General features: G+C 38.4%; 1 protein-coding gene and 1 long non-coding RNA gene across 2 annotated transcripts in view; one reads left to right on the forward strand and one right to left on the reverse strand.

Moving 5' to 3' along the window:
- The window catches only part of LOC148426839 (charged multivesicular body protein 4c-like), an 85,437-nt gene extending 83,398 nt beyond the window's left edge, over positions 1 to 2,039 (reverse strand). Inside the window, exon 1 of the mRNA XM_088409154.1 lies at positions 1,715 to 2,039. Coding sequence (XP_088265280.1) covers positions 1,715 to 1,898 — 184 coding nt within the window. The 5' untranslated portion in view covers positions 1,899 to 2,039. The remainder of the gene's footprint in view (positions 1 to 1,714) is intronic.
- Positions 1,586 to 5,356, forward strand: LOC148426840 (uncharacterized). The gene is made up of 2 exons (XR_015864925.1): positions 1,586 to 2,500; positions 4,863 to 5,356. It is a non-coding gene; the product is annotated as an uncharacterized LOC148426840 (long non-coding RNA).
- Positions 5,357 to 22,586: the final 17,230 nt, after the last annotated feature.

A 22,586-nucleotide genomic window follows, 5' to 3' on the forward strand; every position in this document is an offset into this window, starting at 1 on the left:
CAATCCAAACATGTGTAAATTAGCTAATGCATGTAAAACTCTAGGTAAAAACATCAAAATCATACATACATATTAAAACATTGTATCAAAATAGTATAGTAAGTGCTACTTATATATAATATACATGTATAAAAATTTTATAGTATCGTAAATAAAAAAAAAATATATGAAGAATTTATTTTCCTTAAAGTGAAGTGACTAGCTTGTTATGGCCATATTCACTAGTGAAGGTAGCCTAGCCTAGGCTAGCTATCTTAGCCTTCTTCGTATTTCTTAATTATCTCTAACTTCGTTTCCTTATAAATCATCTTCTAACTTCTCTCTTTAACATTACTAGCAACCTTGGGACCAATGGCTGACCAATCAAAGTTTGAAGTAAGCACTAAAATGCACAATAAATACCATATTAAAAGCACTCTCAAACAAGATAAAATCTTTATGCAGCCATCTTTGTGACCCTGTCCACCTACCAAAAGCCGACCAGCATCTTTGTGACCCCCATGACTCTGACCAATGACTCCGAACAGTATCTTACGGAGTCGTGATACTGACCAATAGCAGACCCGCATTGTAGTGACGTAAGCAGTGGCGCGGGTAGTGACTTATGAGTGCGGGTGCGCCTCGTAGACACACACACACACACTGACCGCCATGTTTGCAGTGCTATAAGGCGAAAAAAAATGGCGTAAAGAAGGGCCAAAAAAACGTTGCAGTCCACGTTGTAAGGTGAAAAATAAGTAAGGCAGGGACGTCATAAACCAGGGGGTCCACTGTAATCAAGTAACAGCTGGAATAAATATGTATATCTGTAATATGCTATATGTAGTGTATATGTAATTTAATATATATTATAATGTAATATAATCGTAAGAAAATAATGCTTTATCACTTATTTGCAAAACAAGTCTGCAGGCTACTCAGGTGATACTCAGAGGCTACCCAGTGCCCACGCTGGCGCGAATGCTAGTGTCTCGAGTCTCATATTATTTGGCATCAACATATCTTGAATTTTCTCTGGTCACTGGAGACAGTATTTTCCTCCGATGTGTTTCATAACCTGATTTTTTTGTAACAAGAGGCATTCGTAAGTAGAGGTACCAATGTTTTGTTGTTGCACAGCAGATCTGATTGGGCCGATTGGTGCATATTGAACAAATAAGTGCAAAAAATAGCATGGTGGTTCCTGCTGTTTCGCTGTTACTTGGAACATTGATCAAACAAGAACAGGGTGCAAAGTAAAAATAAAGTAGTTTGAGAGGCTCAACGAGATTGCGCTCCCCCCACCATCACGTGCCAGTGTACAGCTAGTCAACTAAGGAGCAAGTTGTGACGACTTTGTACTAAGTGCACTCCTTTGAGTCGTGGAAGGATGTTGCCTTTGAGTCGTTCACCAAGCCTTCTTGTTCTGACACCATCCGCCTCTCCATCTTCATTAGTTTTAGACCACTTAGTTTGAAATCCCTCTTTATCAAAAGCATGGCGAGCGAAGGCGGAAAACGCCGGGGAACATACTCGGGAGTGAACTAAAAGTCAGATAATCTAAGGTAATCGATCGGTCCGAACGCTTATCGCTGGAGGAGGCTGCCAAGTGGCAAAACAACTACGACGGCCAACAACTCGGCTAACTTGCTGACTCCGAGCTAGGATGAAAGACAATAAGCTCGCGTAAAGGCGGAAGACGCGCCAGCCACAGATAGGCGCGCGGATGGCTTACCTCTCTTGTTTTTCGTGCCGTTTTTCTTGGCAATTTGCAGCTCTTGTTCAATCTTTTTCTCCAAAAATTCCTGCTTCTTGGTTAGCATCTCCTCGGTTTCGCGTAGCTTCTGGATCGCCTCCTGTGGGCTCGGTCCTTTACCCCCTTTTCCGCCCCCGCCAAATAGCTTGTCAAACAATGGCATGGCTATGCGTTAACGCGGTGTCTAAAACTATAGATGTATTCGCGGAAATATTCCGTCGGCCGGACTTGGCTAGCTTGCTGCTTGGTGACTCCTGTCACTTCACCCAATCGAGTGTGTGTTGATGTTTCTCTATTTCCGGGACAAGGCCCGGTGACGTCACAATCAACGACACCCGATTGCTGGCACTTTGTCGTCATCTGCCGGTCATATGTTGTATAGAAGATGTTGCGCTGGACATTTTTGCGGCAGTTTTATCCATGTAGCTGGCGCCAAAGCGATTTGTTCAGACCAAAGTCCGGCCCGGGGCCGGCCTGCAGCCTCCGTCATAAAATCAATAAAGTTTGGCCTGCATGGAGAATTAATACATTGGGCAGCAGCGCTGTTACCAGCGTGTGCTAAATGTGGCTCAATTAGAACAGCAAATTAGTACAGTTAATTGACTGTATGAGCCCTTGATTTTCTAAAATGGCGACAATCAACAAAAGGAGGAAAGTTGAGCTGCAGTGTGACGCTGTGAGCTGCGGTCAGCACCAGCAGCTTTATATCGCCAACTTTTACTGACAGCTGGATAAGGACAAATGTCCGAGAGATTCGAGCATTTGGTAAGAAAATGATAAACTCATTCGACGTATTTGTGTGAGAAGACATTTTCGGTTATGAACTTAAATTAGAGCCGTGTGAGGACACGGCTATCGGACTCTCATCTTCTTGTGCATCCATGCTACTGCCATAGAGCCACACCTGGCCTTTGTCCTGCACTCCATATCTCAGTTTCACCCATCACACTCATGCGGACAAGTCATTTTTCCGTCACGATATGTCTGAAAAGTTTTTTTTTTTTTTTTTAAGTTTTCACTCTAGAATAACCATTTAAAAATCCAATCAAGTTTTATGGTTACTAATTTCAAATTTTAAATGAGCCCCGCACTTGTTGATATGACTATTATTTGTTCATTTCTCTGTTATTGTGTTTAAAAATTCTATAAATATTAAACTGCTATGGTGAGACATTTTTTTTTGTTTCAAATGTAATTTGCACCCAAGAGTACAATTGTTTCTGTTCAACTGTTACAAAAAAGTAAATAAGTGTTAAAAAAAAGTGGTTACAAAAGACATGCTTAAGCTGAAATGAAAATAAAAAAGCAAATGTTAAAACACAGAACGGTTCGCTGAAATTAATTTTAAATTAATTGCTGTTATATGTAAAGAACACCTGCCAAGGTTGCCCCCCCCACCCTCCCCTAAATTTTTAACACACCAAATCTGGCCCACTTTGCAAAAGGTTTGGACACCCCTGGATTAGTTCATATCCTTTAGCTATTTGCATTTCGTTGAGAAAAGTACCAGCCTTTCACCAATCCTTCCGCTGTGAGCGCTGCTCACCGTATTTATTTTGCGCAAGCTCATACTCAACACTTCCCGTGCACGCTGGTACGCACACTTACTTCCAAATAAAGGTTATTTGACATGGCTTTGCAGGAAACAGTTGAACATATTCAACAACAGATTAGCCCCAATGTCCTGTTTCGTCCCCCAAATCTTAGCTTTCAATATTCTTATATCTTACCAGTTCCAGATGTGTACGTAAAGTATCCACTTACGGTTCACACCTGTGTTACTTGTATGTTAATACCTTTTTGGGGGGGTCTTAACTTAGTACTTCTACATTCAAACTTGTTTATACACTGTGCACATGACAATCAACTCTTTGACTTTGTCAACACTTCTCATTCGCTACGATGGATGGTAAAATTCATGTATAGATACGCAAACTGTCGTATGGAACTGAAAAAATAGAAAAGCCTGAAAACAATGATACAAAGCAGTGACAGTTTTGTACTATTGTTGCATACAAGTGTTTATTGAAAAAATAGAAAAGCCTGAAAACAATGATGCAAAGCAGTGACGACAGTTTTGTACGATTGTTGCATACAAGTTGTCACGTTCTGTCTGGGGTTTTCGGGTTTTTGGATTTAGTTTAAGTAGTTCCTGGTTCATTTCATCATTCATTTGTGTTTTTCCCTGCATCTGCCTTTCTCTGTCTCGTTAGTTTTATCTCGTCCACCTGTTGTCCATGTGCCCCTGCTCCTCTCGTGTTAGCCTATCCGGTTCCCCTGCCTCCTGTCCCCATCCAGCTGTAGTGTGTTGTCAGTAATTAGTCTCCTTGTATTTAAACCACCGTCCCTCTGTTGCTCTTGTCGGATTATTGTACCTCGTCACTTCGTGTTCCCTGTGCCTCTCGTCCTCCAGTCTTCCCCCGTAGTCCCATTTAGTCTCGTGAGTTATATTCCGTTCCTCATTTATTTTGCTACTTTGTCAAGTTTTTGTCTTCTGCTTTTCCTGCCCTGTTTTATTATTAAAAGAGCACTTTTGTTTGACCAAACCCTCTCCGTCCTCCTGCGTTTTTGAGCCCCTTTCCCTCCACCGCCTCACGTCGCCATGCCTAGACGTGACACAAGTGTTTATTGAAAAGGTCCACATTAGTGTGGCATGAAGTTGTGGCATTGGTGAGGGCCCCTAAATGAGCAAGCTTTGCACACACAAGCAGAGGGCCGTCGCTGGCGAAGTGCACTCTGGGAAAACCCAACAAATTTTTGCACAGCGTGACTAGTGGAAAATGTAACACTCACCCACCCAACTTAAGGTTGCAGGATATCTATTGGTCATGGGCCGCTGAAAGCAAACATCCATCCTCTCTAGCCTCAAACATTTCCATAGATAAAGTGGAGGTAAACCCACAATATATGTAAATGTTCACTCGACAAGTGTTCGACCTGTGTGCCGATTATTGGTAAGCAGAAGACGTGTGTGAAGTGACGGTGGGAGATCGCTTGAAGTCTTCAGCACGACTGTTACTTGTGCTTGTTTTCTTACACTTTCAATTTTTTTGAGCCCCGCCACAAGCCAGAACAGTGCTTGAAAATAATGACAGAGGGGAAAAAAAAGGTGTCCTCTTCCATCCAGTGCCGGCAAGCTTCCGCCTTGTCCATCCCTTGGCGCGAGTCTACACCAACAGCTTGCCCACGATGACGCCAAGAACGAAGGCCCTCGGTCCCCGACGGCCGAGGACACGGTGAGCCAGGAAGGCGGTGTGGACGGGGACGAGGCTCCTGCCATGTTTCTCTTCCGCGACCCAGCTTTCTCCTGCCGTGCACACAACGCAAATCAAATGAGGGAAAGACACACACATGCAATCGTCAGTGCACAAATGAGAACGAGTGGTCAAGTGCTATCGTGGAATAATCGATGACTAGCACATTTTGCATTATGTAAGTTTTTGTTTAATGACGCTATTTTTTCAGGGACAAGTCAAGGTTTTGTTTTTTAAGTTTCAACCTCCCATATTAGAGAGTTCGACTTATACAGTGGTTCCCCTATTTATGAAATCCATTACACTGTAATTCAGGGGTGTCAAAGTCAAATGGACGGAGGGCCAAATAAAACATTTGGTTACGAGCAGAGGGCCGGACTGATCTTCATTGAAACCAAAATTTAACCTTCTGAAAACATAAATATATTACAATATGATTGGATAAAATAAGCAATATTTTCTTATGACTTCTGTCAGTGATTTTTAATTTCATCAGGCACAAAATACAAATGTCCTTTATTAAAAAAAAAAAAAAAAACTCATAACATGAACATTAAATGAATGAAGTGATCTTAGTATATTCTCTCATTTAGCAAAAGTGGGCTGAATTTAGGCAACTTCAAAGAAATACATAATATGAACAGTTTTATATCATTCACACAACTGAAATAATTTAAAAAATATATTGCATCGAAATACAATAAAATAAAGTGCAAAAATCTCAACCAAAAACAAGACTTTCTTCAAGGAAAAGTCATGTGCATATTTAACTTTTAAACTTGAACAGAGTACACTTGTTTGAGGCTGAGACTGATACTTGGTGGTGTCTCATTTGTAACAAGTTCATCAATGTTCGGGTCAGGCTTTGAGCTGAGGAAATCCTCAAAACAATGAAGGTGTTCAACGGTAAGTCGACTTCTGTGTGATGTTTTGTTCAGCATTATTTACGTTTAAAAAGAGCTGTCTTTTGTCTGGGCAAACTTCATCACAGACTTTAAGCATAGTTTTATTATATTGATTTTACAAAACTTCAATGACACACATGTAACAGGATCATGTACAAATAAATGATTTCCATGTGTGTTAACAAAAACCCCAATTCCCTAGACAGCAACACTTATTCACACACATACTGCGCACACACGCACCCACACACAATGGGAGGGGCAAATAAAATAAATATACATATTTTCAAACATATAAAGGTATGCATACATACTCATGCATGCATTCTAAAAGGCAACACACAATATATAGCAGGGGTGGGAAATTCCGGTCCTCGGGGGCCGGTGTCCTGCATGTTTTCCAGTTTTCTCTCTCAAACACACCTTGGAAATTGGAGAAGGAATGGCAAAGATATAAGGAAAAAACTGAAAAAGTGGAATTGTGGGTAATTTCTGATTTCTGGGAAAAGGGAAATGGATACCTCCATGGAATGACGGTGGGAATCGGAGCAGGAATGGCCAAGATAGAAGGTTACAAAGTTTTGGTGAGGAAAATGGGAATGAGGAATTATGGGTAAAATTATTAATATTGTTATGAATTACTGGTATGAAATGAATTAAACAATATGAAATGAATTAGCTGAATGATTTGAATGCAAAATGAGGAAGCTTCAAATAGGAAAAGTAAAAGCTGCCTTTGGGAATGAATAACAAATTGTTATAGGTAAAAAATATGGAATTATGGGAAATTATTAATAATTTTGATTTATTGAATTGTTGGGAATGAGCCATAAGGTGGAATGAATGAGTTAAATGTTATGAATATGTAATGGGAAACATCAAAATGTGAAATGTTAATTGTCCCATTGAGAATGAATGGGAAGCCCTCCCATTGGAAATGCATTATGAAATATTGAAGGTGGGAAAAATATGGAATTATGGGAAATTATTGGAAACTATGAATTACTGGAATGATGGGAATGATCCCTAAGGCAAGCTGAATGAGTTAAATTTTGAAAATAAGAAATGTGAAAGATGTAATAATGAAATGAAAAATCACCCAATGTAAGTAAGTTTTTTGGCGCGGAAAACAGAGAATTTTGGGAAATCTATGAATAATTGGAATTATAAAAAATACACGCGCACCGAATGGGAATAAGTGGAATAAGATAAAATTGGAACGGCGTGAATCGAATAAACTGGGAAAGAGATGAAAGGTCCCAAAAAACGGCAGAATAATAGTAACTAGAATATGTGCAATTCCTGAAGAAATTGCGTGTGAAGGTGAAACACCTGAAAGGAGAGGTGTTGAATGATGTGGAATGGAAGGAATTGGGGGAATCGATTAAAGTAGGAACGGTCGAAATCGGATGAAGAATGGCAAAGATATAAGGGAAAAACTGAAAAAGTGGAATTGTGGGTAAATTTTAAATTCTGGGGAAAAAGCGGATACCACCATGGAATGGCGGGACTTGGGGGAATCGATTAAAGTTGGAACGGTTGGAATCGGATGAAAAATGGAAAAGATAAGGGAAAAACAAAAAAAGTGGAATTGTGGGTAATTTTTGAATACTGGGAAGAAGTAAATGGATATCACCATGAAATGGCAGAACTTAGGGGAATCGTTTAAAGTTGGAACGGTAGGAATCACATGAAGAATGGCAAAGATATAAGGGAAAAACAGAAAAAGTGGAATTGTGGGTAATTTTTGATTTGTGGGTAAAAATGGAATGGCGGGCATCGGGGGAATCGATTAAAATTGGAACAGTCGGAATCGGACTAAGACAGGCAAAGATAGAAGGGAAAAACTGAATGAGTTGTCTGATCAGATATCCAAGATGGCCTCCCCTGAGGGTTGATGGGAAATGGAGTCTCAGTGTATGTGGGCAAGTGTCCAAGATGGCCGCTTGATGACCCCATGGGAAATGGAGTACTTTGTCTACCTGAACAGTAGTCCACGAAGGCCAAACGCCCACACAATGAATGACCTCATTGAAAATGATTTGGTTCATTAAAGGTACAGTGTGTGGAATTGTGGGAAAATTTTGATTCCTGGAAAGAGGTAAATGAATACACCAATGAATTGGCGTGGATGAATGGAATCGATTAGAGTTTGAACGGTCGGAATCGGATGAAGTTTGGCGAAGACAGAAAGTTACAATGTTTTGGAAAGAACAATTAAACTGAGGAATTATGGGTAAAAAAATGGTAAAAACTTGAATTTTTTGGTGCGAGGGTGTTCTTGGCAATCTAACCCATAATGGGAAACACCTAAAGTTGGAACGATAAGTATAGGTCGGACGCAAATGGAGATATCACAAGAGGAAACATAAAAAATCTGATTTTTCGCGGGTTTTAGGGGGCTATTACTTATGCAAAAAAGATGCTTTATGGGTAAATGACACCAGGAGGTCATTGGCAGGCTCAAGATGAACGATCAAACGCTGAATCAGACTGAATCGGACAAACACCTGTAGTCATTAAGTGAAAAAAACAACAATTCTTTGAATTTTGTAAAATATCACAAAATTTCTAAAAGTGAGAAAAAAAGTACACTCAAACAACAAATTCTGAAATTTGGGAGATTATATTTAATAGATTGGATGTTCAACATTTGGAGAGAGTCGTTTTTATTGTTCTGAGTTAACCAAGATGGCTGCCATCCTGGGTGGAAGTTGGGCTGAGCGCTCATGAGATGTCTGATCAGATATCCAAGATGGCCGCCCCTGAGGGTTGATGGGAAATGGAGTCTCATTGTATGTAGTCAAGTGTCCAAGATGGCCACCTGACGACCCCATGGGAAATGGAGTACTTTGTCTACCTAAACAGTAGTCCACAAAGGCCAAACCCCAACACAATGAATGACCTCATTGAAGATGAATTGGTTCATTAAAGGTACAGCATGTGGAATTGTGGGAATATCTTGAATTATGGGAAGAGGAAAATGGATACACGAATGGAATGGCGGGCATCAGGGGAATCGATTAAAGTTGGAATGGTGGAAATCGGAGAAGGAATGGCAAAGATATAAGGGAAAAACTGAAAAAGTGGAATTGTGGGTAATTTTTTATTTCTGGGAAAAGGAAAATGGATGCCACCATGGAATGGCGGGAACTGGGGGAATCGATTAAAGTTGGAACGGTGGGAATCGGAGCAGGAATGGCCAAGATAGAAGGTTACAAAGTTTTGGTGAGGAAAATGGGAATGAGGAATTATGGGTAAATTTATTAATATTGTTATGAATTACTGGTTTGTGTGAATATGTGTAATGATGACAATGTGAAATGAATTGGCTGAATGAATTGAATGCAAAATGAGGAAGCTTCAAATAGGAAAAGTAAAATCTGCCTTTTGGAATGAATAACAAATTGTTATAGGTGAAAAATATGGAATTATGGGAAATTATTAATAATTTTGATTTATTGAATTGTTGGGAATGAGCCATAAGGTGGAATGAATAAGTTCAATGTTATGAATATGAAATGGGAAACATCAAAATGTGAACTGTTAATTGTCCCATTGAGAATGAATGGGAAGCCCTCCCATTGGAAATGCATTATGAAATATTAAAGGTGGGAAAAATATGGAATTATGGGAAATTATTGGAAACTATGTATTACTGGAATGATGAGAATGATCCCTAAGGCAAGCTGAATGAGTTAAATTTTGAAAATATGAAACGTAAAAGATGTAATATTGAAATGAAAAATCACCCAATGTAAGTCAATGGCACTTTTGGCTCGGAAAACAGGGAATTGTGGGAAATCTATGAATAATTGGAATTATAAAAATACACGCGCCCCGAATGGGAATAAGTGGAATAAGATGAAATTGGAACGGCGTGAATCGGATAAAGTGGGAAAGAGATGAAACGTCCCAAAAAACGGCAGAATAATAATAATAATAACTAGAAAATGTGCAATTTCTGAAGAAATTGCGTGTGAAGGTGAAACCGTTGAAGGTTTGGGAGTTGAAAAGTGGAATGATGTGGAACGATTGAATGGTGTGAATCTGTGAAGAAATATGAATACAAAGTTGAAAAACTGAAAAAAAGTTGAACCGTGGAATTTGAAGATGAATGAAAAACTGAAAAAAAGTTGAACTGTAGAATGATTTGAATCTGTGAAAAATTTTGAATCCTACATAGTTAACAAACTGAGAAAAGTTGAACTGGAATAATGTGAATCTGTGACATTAGGCCTAATGTTAAGTGAATGATGTGATTCAAAAACATGCAGGATATCAGCCCTCGAGGACTGGAGTTTTAAACTCCTGTTAATGAGCTTATCATTTGAATGAGGTGGATTGAATGAGGTGGATTGTGGATTGATGTGAAACAGTGAAGAAATGTGAATAATACAGAGTTGAAAAACTGAAAAAAACTAAAACGTATGAATCAAGCTGAGTTAACCAAGCCAGATGCTGTACTAGGTGGAAGCACTAGTGAGAGGTAATGAGACGTCTAATAAAATGTCCAAGATGGCCGCCCATGAGGGCAGATTGGAGTTGGAGTCTTCAGTGGTCTAAGATGGCCGCCCGATGGCAACATGGGAAATGGATTACTTTGTGTAACTAAACTATAGGTGTCAAACTCCAGTCCTTGAGGGCTTGTATCCTGCATGTTTTTGAATCACACCTGTAATGGAGGTGTCGGAGTAGCGTCCAAACTTGTGACCTCCTTGAAAGGACTGTACTTGACTGATTCAGAGGATCCTCAATCTTATCAGGTTGTCCGGCCAGAACATAAAGACGATGCACACTCTCATGCCACTCTTTATTTGTATATAATGTTCTATTTATTTATCTGGGTTGGTGTGTGTGTGTTTCTGTGTTTGTGTGTTCTGTGTGTGTTCTATGTTTGATTGTGGGTGTGTGGTCTCTGCAAAGGAGAGCAGAGAACATTCACTAAACATGATAACTAACATAACTAACATTGTACAATATGTTACATCATATGCTCACATGACTCTATATTAGCTTAGAATAACATAAACAACACAGGCAAACATACCGTACAATGATAGGAAGAATGAATTCAACCCAATCGTTCCAAAATGTGCGTTAGGTAGGAAAGGGTTAATGGAGCCGAATAGATTTGAGTGGGCGGTGACGTCACTCCCTTACGGCGTAAGGATCACATTGGCACACACGGCAAACATGCGACAAACACGCACATTTTGTGGATGAAACTTTAACGTGAATACTAAAAGTGAAGTATGAAAAGTACGGTATATTTGCCTTTAGCAATTATACCAAACTTAGGTGCAATAACAACTTAGACATTAATGGACAAAGTGAAGCAGTGCAAACGTAAACATGTATCCAAAACCACGAACGGACAACATATTCAAACTGTACTTACATTCTCATGGACGCACGGAATAATAATGAAAGGAATGAGATAATCCACAGAATGATTGAAAGCAGAAAAAATGACTGTCCGTTACAACGATACCTGCCGACTACCGGTGAAAGAGCAAAACAACCTATGATAGTGTAAACAGAGTCCTGATTGGTAGTGCAGGAATGAAACACAACTTGTGATTAGTTGCTAGGCGGTTGCTAGGAAGATCACATGACCACAGGAGAAACATGTCCAGACGTAAATAGTAATAACAGAACGATTCAAACACGAAATCGTTAAGTATAATCAGAAACTTCTTAACAACACCATTCACGTAACATTAGACAATTTTTACGGTACAAAAACTTGAATTGTAGCTGAAAGTTGAACTGTAAACGTGAAACGCGATTTGCCCGAACCGGGACACGGACATGTTGAAGATGACAACTCTACCACTGGGCCACTGGGGGGCAGTGTAAGACCACACTGGGAAAGCTTGAAATATAGGGAATGAAGTATTTTTGAACGTGAATCTATGAAGAACTACGAATAATACAAAGTTAAAAAACTGAAAAAAGTTCAACTGTGGAATGAAAAGATGAAATGAAAGTAAGAACAGTTTGAAAAGGCTAAATTCTTTAAATATGAATAGTATAAAAAACGTAAATTGTAGGAAAACGATGAATAGTTGAACCTTGAAAAATAAAAAAGCACTTCACGTGAATATGTGGAATGATATGAAGTTCGAACGGCATGAATTGGATGAACTGGGAAGGAATTGAAACCAAAAAAAAAATACTGAATTAACTGAAAAAAAACACTGAATGTGTGAAAAGACACAGCGGGGATCGAACGCACGAACATGTAGTAGATATACGTCATCAGAACTTCTGAGCCACGGGAAATGACGAAACCGTGAACGCTTTAAAAGGAAGTAGGAAGAACGCTCCAATCACTTAACATTAGGCCGTTTTTACGGTACAAAAACTTAAATTGTAGGAAAACGATGAAAAGTTGAAACTTGAAAAATAGACCCGCACTAACTAAAAAAGACTCACACAACTAAAAAATGACGCAGCCTGGGATTGAACCCACGAACATGAAGTGCGAATGCGATACACAAATCCCATGAGCTACGGAGACATGGGAAATATCGAAAACGTTAAAGTTTAAAAATAAAGCACGAAGACCAGCCCATTCACTTAACATTAGGCCATTTTTACGGTACAAAAACTTAAATTGTAGGAAAACGATGAAAAGTTGAAACTTGAAAAATAGACCCGCACTAAACATGAATATGTGGAATGATATGAAGTTTGAACGGCATGAATTGGATGAACTGGGAATGAGTTGAAACGTACCTAAAAAACGGTCGGAATAAAAAAAATAATAATAATAACTAGAAAATGTGCAATTTCTGAAGAAATTGCGTGTGAAGGTGAAACCGTTGAAGGTTTGGGAGGTGAAAAGTGGAATTACGTGGAACGATTGAATGGTGTGAATCTGTGAAGAAATATGAATACAAAGTTGAAAAACTGAATAAAAGTTGAACTGTGGAATTTGAAGATATGAATGAAAAACTGAAAAAGTTGAACTGGAGAATGAAGTGAATCTGTGAAAAATTATGAATCCGACAAAGTTGAAAAACTGAGAAACTGAAAAAAAAAACGAATGTTTGAATCGTAAAAAAGTGTGGATGATCCGAAGTAAAAGCAGAAGAGAAAATACAAAGTTTTTCAACTTTGTATTATTCACAATGCTTCACTGTTTCAAGCAATCCACAATCCACCTCATTCAAATCCACCTCATTCAAATGATTAGCTCATTATCAGGAGTTAAAAAATGATGCCTAAGCAAACTTTTCAGTTTTTTTAGTGCTTGAAATATGAATAAAACAAAGTTGAAAACTGAAAAACTGAAAAAAACTGAATGTATGAATCAAGCTGAGTTCACCAAGCCAGATGCTGTACTAGGTGGAAGCAGAAGTGACAGGTAATGAGACGTCTAAGAAAATATCCAAGATGGCCGCCCATGAGGGCAGATGGGAGTTGGAGTCTTCAGTGGTCTAAGATGGCCGCCCGACGGCATCATGGGAAATGGTGTACTTTGTGTAACTAAACTGTAGGTTTCAAACTCCAGTCCTCGAGGGCTTGTATCCTGCATGTTTTTGAATCACAGCATTCACTTAACATTAGGCCATTTTTTACGGTAGAAAAACTTGAATTTTAGCTGAAAGTTGAACTGTGGTATAATGGTAATGTGAAGAAATATGAATAATACAAAGTTGAAAAATTGAACAAAGTTGAACTGTGGAATGATGTGAATGTGTGAAAAAATATGAATAACACAAAGTTGAAAACTGAAAAAAATCCGAATGTTTTAATCTTAAAAAAGTGTGGATGATCCGAATTAAAAGCAGAAGAGAAAAAACAACTGTTAACGTGAAACGCGATTTGCCCGAACCGGGACACGGACACGTTGAAGATGACAACTCTACCACTGGGCCACTGGGGGGCGGTGTCAGACCACACTGTAAAAAAGCTTTATATAAAGGGAATGAAGTATGTTTGAAGGTGAATCTGTGAAGTATTACGAATAATACAAAGTTAAAAAAACTGAGAAAAGTTCAACTGTCGAATGAAAAGTAAGATGAAATGAAAGTAAGAACAGTTTGAAAAGGCTAAATTCTTTAAATATGAATAGTATAAAAAACGTAAATTGTAGGAAAACGATGAATAGTTGAACCTTGAAAAATAAAAAAGCACTTCACGTGAATATGTGGAATGATATGAAGTTCGAACGGCATGAATTGGATGAACTGGGAAGGAGTTGAAACCAAAAAAAAAATACTGAATTAACTGAAAAAAAACACTGAATGTGTGAAAAGACACAGCGGGGATCGAACGCACGAACATGTAGAAGATATACGTCAACAGAACGTCTGAGCCACGGGAAATGACGAAACCGTGAACGCTTTAAAAGGAAGTAGGAAGAACGCTCCAATCACTTAACATTAGGCCGTTTTTACGGTACAAAAACTTAAATTGTAGGAAAACGATGAAAAGTTGAAACTTGAAAAATAGACCCGCACTAACTAAAAAAGACTCACACAACTAAAAAATGACGCAGCCTGGGATTGAACCCACAACATGAAGTGCGAATGCGGTACACAAATCCCATGCGCCACAGGAGATATCGAAAACGTTAAAGTTTAAAAATAAAGCACGAAGACCAGCCCATTCACTTAACATTAGGCCATTTTTACGGTACAAAAACTTAAATTGTAGGAAAACGATGAAAAGTTGAAACTTGAAAAATAGACCCGCACTAAACATGAATATGTAGAATGATATGAAGTTCGAACGGCATGAATTGGATGAACTGGGAATGAGTTGAAACGTACCTAAAAAACGGTCGGAATAAAAAAAATAATAATAATAATAAAGGTGGAGAAAAACATAAGTGTGAAGGTGAAACCTTCACACAATAAAGGTGGAGAAAAACATAAGTGTGAAGGTTTCACCTTCACACAATAAAGGTGGAGAAAAACATAAGTGTGAAGGTTTCACCTTCACACAACTAGAAAAAGTGCAATTTCTGAAGAAATTGCGTGTGAAGGTGAAACCGTTGAAGGTTTGGGAGTTGAAAAGTGGAATGATGTGGAACAATTGAATGGTGTGTATCTGTGAAGAAATATGAATACAAAGTTGAAAAACTGAAAAAAAGTTGAACTGTGGAATTTGAAGATGAATGAAAAACTGAAAAAAAGTTGAACTGTAGAATGATTTGAATCTGTGAAAAATTATGAATCCTACATAGTTAACAAACTGAGAACAGTTGAACTGGAATAATGTGAATCTGTGACATTAGGCCTAATGTTAAGTGAATGACGTGATTCAAAAACATGCAGGATATCAGCCCTCGAGGACTGGAGTTTTAAACTCCTGTTAATGAGCTTATCATTTGAATGAGGTGTATTGAATGAGGTGGATTGTGGATTGATGTGAAACAGTGAAGAAATGTGAATAATACAGAGTTGAAAAACTGAAAAAAACTAAAACGTATGAATCAAGCTGAGTTAACCAAGCCAGATGCCGTACTAGGTGGAAGCAGTAGTGAGAGGTAATGAGACGTCTAATAAAATATCCAAGATGGCCGCCCATGAGGGCAGATTGGAGTTGGAGTCTTCAGTGGTCTAAGATGGCCGCCCGATGGCAACATGGGAAATGGATTACTTTGTGAAACTAAACTATAGGTGTCAAACTCCAGTCCTCGAGGGCTTGTATCCTGCATGTTTTTGAATCACACCTGTAATGGAGGTGTCGGAGTAGCGTCCAAACTTGTGACCTCCTTGAAAGGACTGTACTTGACTGATTCAGAGGATCCTCAAACTTATCAGGTTGTCCGGCCAGAACATAAAGACGATGCACACTCTCATGCCACTCTTTATTTGTATATAATGTTCTATTTATTTATCTGGGTTGGTGTGTGTGTGTTTCTGTGTTTGTGTGTTCTGTGTGTGTTCTATGTTTGATTGTGGGTGTGTGGTCTCTGCAAAGGAGAGCAGAGAACATTCACTAAACATTGATAACTAACATAACTAACATTGTACAATATGTTACATCATATGCTCACATGACTCTATATTAGCTTAGAATAACATAAACAACACAGGCAAACATACCGTACAATGATAGGAAGAATGAATTCAACCCAATCGTTCCAAAATGTGCGTTAGGTAGGAAAGGGTTAATGGAGCCGAATAGATTTGAGTGGGCGGTGACGTCACTCCCTTACGGCGTAAGGATCACATTGGCACACACGGCAAACATGCGACAAATATGCACATTTTGTGGATGAAAGTTTAACGTGAATACTAAAAGTGAAGTATGAAAAGTACGGTATATTTGCTTTTAGCAATTATACCAAACTTAGGTGCAATAACAACTTAAGACATTAATGGACAAAGTGAAGCAGTGCAAACGTAAACATGTATCCAAAACCACGAACGGACAACATATTCAAACTGTACTTACATTCTCATGGACGCACGGAATAATAATGAAAGGAATGAGATAATCCACAGAATGATTGAAAGCAGAAAAAAATGACTCTCCGTTACAACGATACCTGCCGACTGACCGATGAAAGAGCAAAACAACCTATGATAGTGTAAACAGAATCCTGATTGGTAGTGGAGGAATGAAACACAACTTGTGATTAGTTGCTAGGCGGTTGCTAGGAAGATCACATGACCACAGGAGAAACATGTCCAGACGTAAATAGTAATAACAGAACGATTCAAACACGAAATCGTTAAGTATAATCAGAAACTTCTTAACAACACCATTCACTTAACATTAGACAATTTTTACGGTACAAAAACTTGAATTGTAGCTGAAAGTTGAACTGTAAACGTGAAACGCGATTTGCCCGAACCGGGACACGGACATGTTGAAGATGACAACTCTACCACTGGGACACTGGGGGGCAGTGTAAGACCACACTGGAAAGCTTGAAATATAGGGAATGAAGTATTTTTGAACGTGAATCTATGAAGAACTACGAATAATACAAAGTTCAAAAACTGAAAAAAGTTCAACTGTGGAATGAAAAGATGAAATGAAAGTAAGAACAGTTTGAAAAGGCTAAATTCTTTAAATATGAATAGTATAAAAAACGTAAATTGTAGGAAAACGATGAATAGTTGAACCTTGAAAAATAAAAAAGCACTTCACGTGAATATGTGGAATGATATGAAGTTCGAACGGCATGAATTGGATGAACTGGGAAGGAGTTGAAACGTACCTAAAAAACGGTCGGAATAAAAAAATAATAATAATAATAATAACTAGAAAATGTGCAATTTCTGAAGAAATTGCGTGTGAAGGTGAAACCGTTGAAGGTTTGGGAGTTGAAAAGTGGAATGATGTGAAACAATTGAATGGTGTGTATCTGTGAAGAAATATGAATACAAAGTTGAAAAACTGAAAAAAAGTTGAACTGTGGAATTTGAAGATGAATGAAAAACTGAAAAAAAGTTGAACTGTAGAATGATTTGAATCTGTGAAAAATTATGAATCCTACATAGTTAACAAACTGAGAACAGTTGAACTGGAATAATGTGAATCTGTGACATTAGGCCTAATGTTAAGTGAATGACGTGATTCAAAAACATGCAGGATATCAGCCCTCGAGGACTGGAGTTTTAAACTCCTGTTAATGAGCTTATCATTTGAATGAGGTGGATTGAATGAGGTGGATTGTGGATTGATGTGAAACAGTGAAGAAATGTGAATAATACAGAGTTGAAAAACTGAAAAAAACTAAAACGTATGAATCAAGCTGAGTTAACCAAGCCAGATGCCGTACTAGGTGGAAGCAGTAGTGAGAGGTAATGAGACGTCTAATAAAATATCCAAGATGGCCGCCCATGAGGGCAGATTGGAGTTGGAGTCTTCAGTGGTCTAAGATGGCCGCCCGATGGCAACATGGGAAATGGATTACTTTGTGTAACTAAACTATAGGTGTCAAACTCCAGTCCTCGAGGGCTTGTATCCTGCATGTTTTTGAATCACACCTGTAATGGAGGTGTCGGAGTAGCGTCCAAACTTGTGACCTCCTTGAAAGGACTGTACTTGACTGATTCAGAGGATCCTCAATCTTATCAGGTTGTCCGGCCAGAACATAAAGACGATGCACACTCTCATGCCACTCTTTATTTGTATATAATGTTCTATTTATTTATCTGGGTTGGTGTGTGTGTGTTTCTGTGTTTGTGTGTTCTGTGTGTGTTCTATGTTTGATTGTGGGTGTGTGGTCTCTGCAAAGGAGAGCAGAGAACGTTCACTAAACATTGATAACTAACATAACTAACATTGTACAATATGTTACATCATATGCTCACATGACTCTATATTAGCTTAGAATAACATAAACAACACAGGCAAACATACCGTACAATGATAGGAAGAATGAATTCAACCCAATCGTTCCAAAATGTGCGTTAGGTAGGAAAGGGTTAATAGAGCCGAATAGATTTGAGTGGGCGGTGACGTCACTCCCTTACGGCGGAAAGATCACATTGGCACACACGGCAAACATGCGACAAACACGCACATTTTGTGGATGAAACTTTAACGTGAATACTAAAAGTGAAGTATGAAAAGTACGGTATATTTGCCTTTAGCATTTATACCAAACTTAGGTGCAATAACAACTTAGACATTAATGGACAAAGTGAAGCAGTGCAAACGTAAACATGTATCCAAAACCACGAACGGACAACATATTCAAACTGTAATTACATTCTCATGGACGCACGGAATAATAATGAAAGGAATGAGATAATCCACAGAATGATTGAAAGCAGAAAAAATGACTGTCCGTTACAACGATACCTGCCGACTACCGGTGAAAGAGCAAAACAACCTATGATAGTGTAAACAGAGTCCTGATTGGTAGTGCAGGAATGAAACACAACTTGTGATTAGTTGCTAGGCGGTTGCTAGGAAGATCACATGACCACAGGAGAAACATGTCCAGACGTAAATAGTAATAACAGAACGATTCAAACACGAAATCGTTAAGTATAATCAGAAACTTCTTAACAACACCATTCACTTAACACTAGACAATTTTTTACGGTACAAAAACTTGAATTGTAGCTGAAAGTTGAACTGTAAACGTGAAACGCGATTTGCCCGAACCGGGACACGGACATGTTGAAGATGACAACTCTACCACTGGGCCACTGGGGGGCAGTGTAAGACCACACTGGGAAAGCTTGAAATATAGGGAATGAAGTATTTTTGAACGTGAATCTATGAAGAACTACGAATAATACAAAGTTAAAAAACTGAAAAAAGTTCAACTGTGGAATGAAAAGATGAAATGAAAGTAAGAACAGTTTGAAAAGGCTAAATTCTTTAAATATGAATAGTATAAAAAACGTAAATTGTAGGAAAACGATGAATAGTTGAACCTTGAAAAATAAAAAAGCACTTCACGTGAATATGTGGAATGATATGAAGTTCGAACGGCATGAATTGGATGAACTGGGAAGGAGTTGAAACCAAAAAAAAAACACTGAATTAACTGAAAAAAAACACTGAATGTGTGAAAAGACACAGCGGGGATCGAACGCACGAACATGTAGTAGATATACGTCAACAGAACGTCTGAGCCACGGGAAATGACGAAACCGTGAACGCTTTAAAAGGAAGTAGGAAGAACGCTCTAATCACTTAACATTAGGCCGTTTTTACGGTACAAAAACTTAAATTGTAGGAAAACGATGAAAAGTTGAAACTTGAAAAATAGACCCGCACTAACTAAAAAAGACTCACACAACTAAAAAATGACGCAGCCTGGGATTGAACCCACAACATGAAGTGCGAATGCGGTACACAAATCCGATGTGCCACGGAGACATAGGAAATATCGAAAACGTTAAAGTTTAAAAATAAAGCACGAAGACCAGCCCATTCACTTAACATTAGGCCATTTTTACGGTACAAAAACTTAAATTGTAGGAAAACGATGAAAAGTTGAAACTTGAAAAATAGACCCGCACTAAACATGAATATGTAGAATGATATGAAGTTTGAACGGCATGAATTGGATGAACTGGGAATGAGTTGAAACGTACCTAAAAAACGGTCGGAATAAAAAAAATAATAATAACTAGAAAATGTGCAATTTCTGAAGAAATTGCGTGTGAAGGTGAAACTGTCGAAGGTTTGGGAGTTGAAAAGTGGAATGATGTGGAACAATTGAATGGTGTGTATCTGTGAAGAAATATGAATACAAAGTTGAAAAACTGAAAAAAGTTGAACTGTGGAATTTGAAGATGAATGAAAAACTGAAAAAAAGTTGAACTGTAGAATGATTTGAATCTGTGAAAAATTATGAATCCTACATAGTTAACAAACTGAGAACAGTTGAACTGGAATAATGTGAATCTGTGACATTAGGCCTAATGTTAAGTGAATGACGTGATTCAAAAACATGCAGGATATCAGCCCTCGAGGACTGGAGTTTTAAACTCCTGTTAATGAGCTTATCATTTGAATGAGGTGGATTGAATGAGGTGGATTGTGGATTGATGTGAAACAGTGAAGAAATGTGAATAATACAGAGTTGAAAAACTGAAAAAAACTAAAACGTATGAATCAAGCTGAGTTAACCAAGCCAGATGCCGTACTAGGTGGAAGCAGTAGTGAGAGGTAATGAGACGTCTAATAAAATATCCAAGATGGCCGCCCATGAGGGCAGATTGGAGTTGGAGTCTTCAGTGGTCTAAGATGGCCGCCCGATGGCAACATGGGAAATGGATTACTTTGTGTAACTAAACTATAGGTGTCAAACTCCAGTCCTCGAGGGCTTGTATCCTGCATGTTTTTGAATCACACCTGTAATGGAGGTGTCGGAGTAGCGTCCAAACTTGTGACCTCCTTGAAAGGACTGTACTTGACTGATTCAGAGGATCCTCAATCTTATCAGGTTGTCCGGCAGAACATAAAGACGATGCACACTCTCATGCCACTCTTTATTTGTATATAATGTTCTATTTATTTATCTGGGTTGGTGTGTGTGTGTTTCTGTGTTTGTGTGTTCTGTGTGTGTTCTATGTTTGATTGTGGGTGTGTGGTCTCTGCAAAGGAGAGCAGAGAACATTCACTAAACATTGATAACTAACATAACTAACATTGTACAATATGTTACATCATATGCTCATATGACTCTATATTAGCTTAGAATAACATAAACAACACAGGCAAACATACCGTACAATGATAGGAAGAATGAATTCAACCCAATCGTTCCAAAATGTGCGTTAGGTAGGAAAGGGTTAATGGTGCCGAATAGATTTGAGTGGGCGGTGACGTCACTCCCTTACGGCGTAAGGATCACATTGGCACACACGGCAAACATGCGACAAATATGCACATTTTGTGGATGAAACTTTAACGTGAATACTAAAAGTGAAGTATGAAAAGTACGGTATATTTGCCTTTAGCAATTATACCAAACTTAGGTGCAATAACAACTTAAGACATTAATGGACAAAGTGAAGCAGTGCAAACGTAAACATGTATCCAAAACCACGAACGGACAACATATTCAAACTGTACTTACATTCTCATGGACGCACGGAATAATAATGAAAGGAATGAGATAATCCACAGAATGATTGAAAGCAGAAAAAATGACTGTCCGTTACAACGATACCTGCCGACTACCGGTGAAAGAGCAAAACAACCTATGATAGTGTGAACAGAGTCCTGATTGGTAGTGCAGGAATGAAACACAACTTGTGATTAGTTGCTAGGCGGTTGCTAGGAAGATCACATGACCACAGGAGAAACATGTCCAGACGTAAATAGTAATAACAGAACGATTCAAACACGAAATCGTTAAGTATAATCAGAAACTTCTTAACAACACCATTCACGTAACATTAGACAATTTTTACGGTACAAAAACTTGAATTGTAGCTGAAAGTTGAACTGTAAACGTGAAACGCGATTTGCCCGAACCGGGACACGGACATGTTGAAGATGACAACTCTACCACTGGGCCACTGGGGGGCAGTGTAAGACCACACTGGGAAAGCTTGAAATATAGGGAATGAAGTATTTTTGAACGTGAATCTATGAAGAACTACGAATAATACAAAGTTAAAAAACTGAAAAAAGTTCAACTGTGGAATGAAAAGATGAAATGAAAGTAAGAACAGTTTGAAAAGGCTAAATTCTTTAAATATGAATAGTATAAAAAACGTAAATTGTAGGAAAACGATGAATAGTTGAACCTTGAAAAATAAAAAAGCACTTCACGTGAATATGTGGAATGATATGAAGTTCGAACGGCATGAATTGGATGAACTGGGAAGGAATTGAAACCAAAAAAAAAATACTGAATTAACTGAAAAAAAACACTGAATGTGTGAAAAGACACAGCGGGGATCGAACGCACGAACATGTAGTAGATATACGTCATCAGAACTTCTGAGCCACGGGAAATGACGAAACCGTGAACGCTTTAAAAGGAAGTAGGAAGAACGCTCCAATCACTTAACATTAGGCCGTTTTTACGGTACAAAAACTTAAATTGTAGGAAAACGATGAAAAGTTGAAACTTGAAAAATAGACCCGCACTAACTAAAAAAGACTCACACAACTAAAAAATGACGCAGCCTGGGATTGAACCCACGAACATGAAGTGCGAATGCGATACACAAATCCCATGAGCTACGGAGACATGGGAAATATCGAAAACGTTAAAGTTTAAAAATAAAGCACGAA

Source organism: Hippichthys cyanospilos, chromosome 2, assembly GCF_059441005.1.
Source record: "Hippichthys cyanospilos isolate Australia breed blue-spotted pipefish chromosome 2, RoL_Hcya_1.0, whole genome shotgun sequence".
Taxonomy (NCBI): domain Eukaryota; kingdom Metazoa; phylum Chordata; class Actinopteri; order Syngnathiformes; family Syngnathidae; genus Hippichthys; species Hippichthys cyanospilos.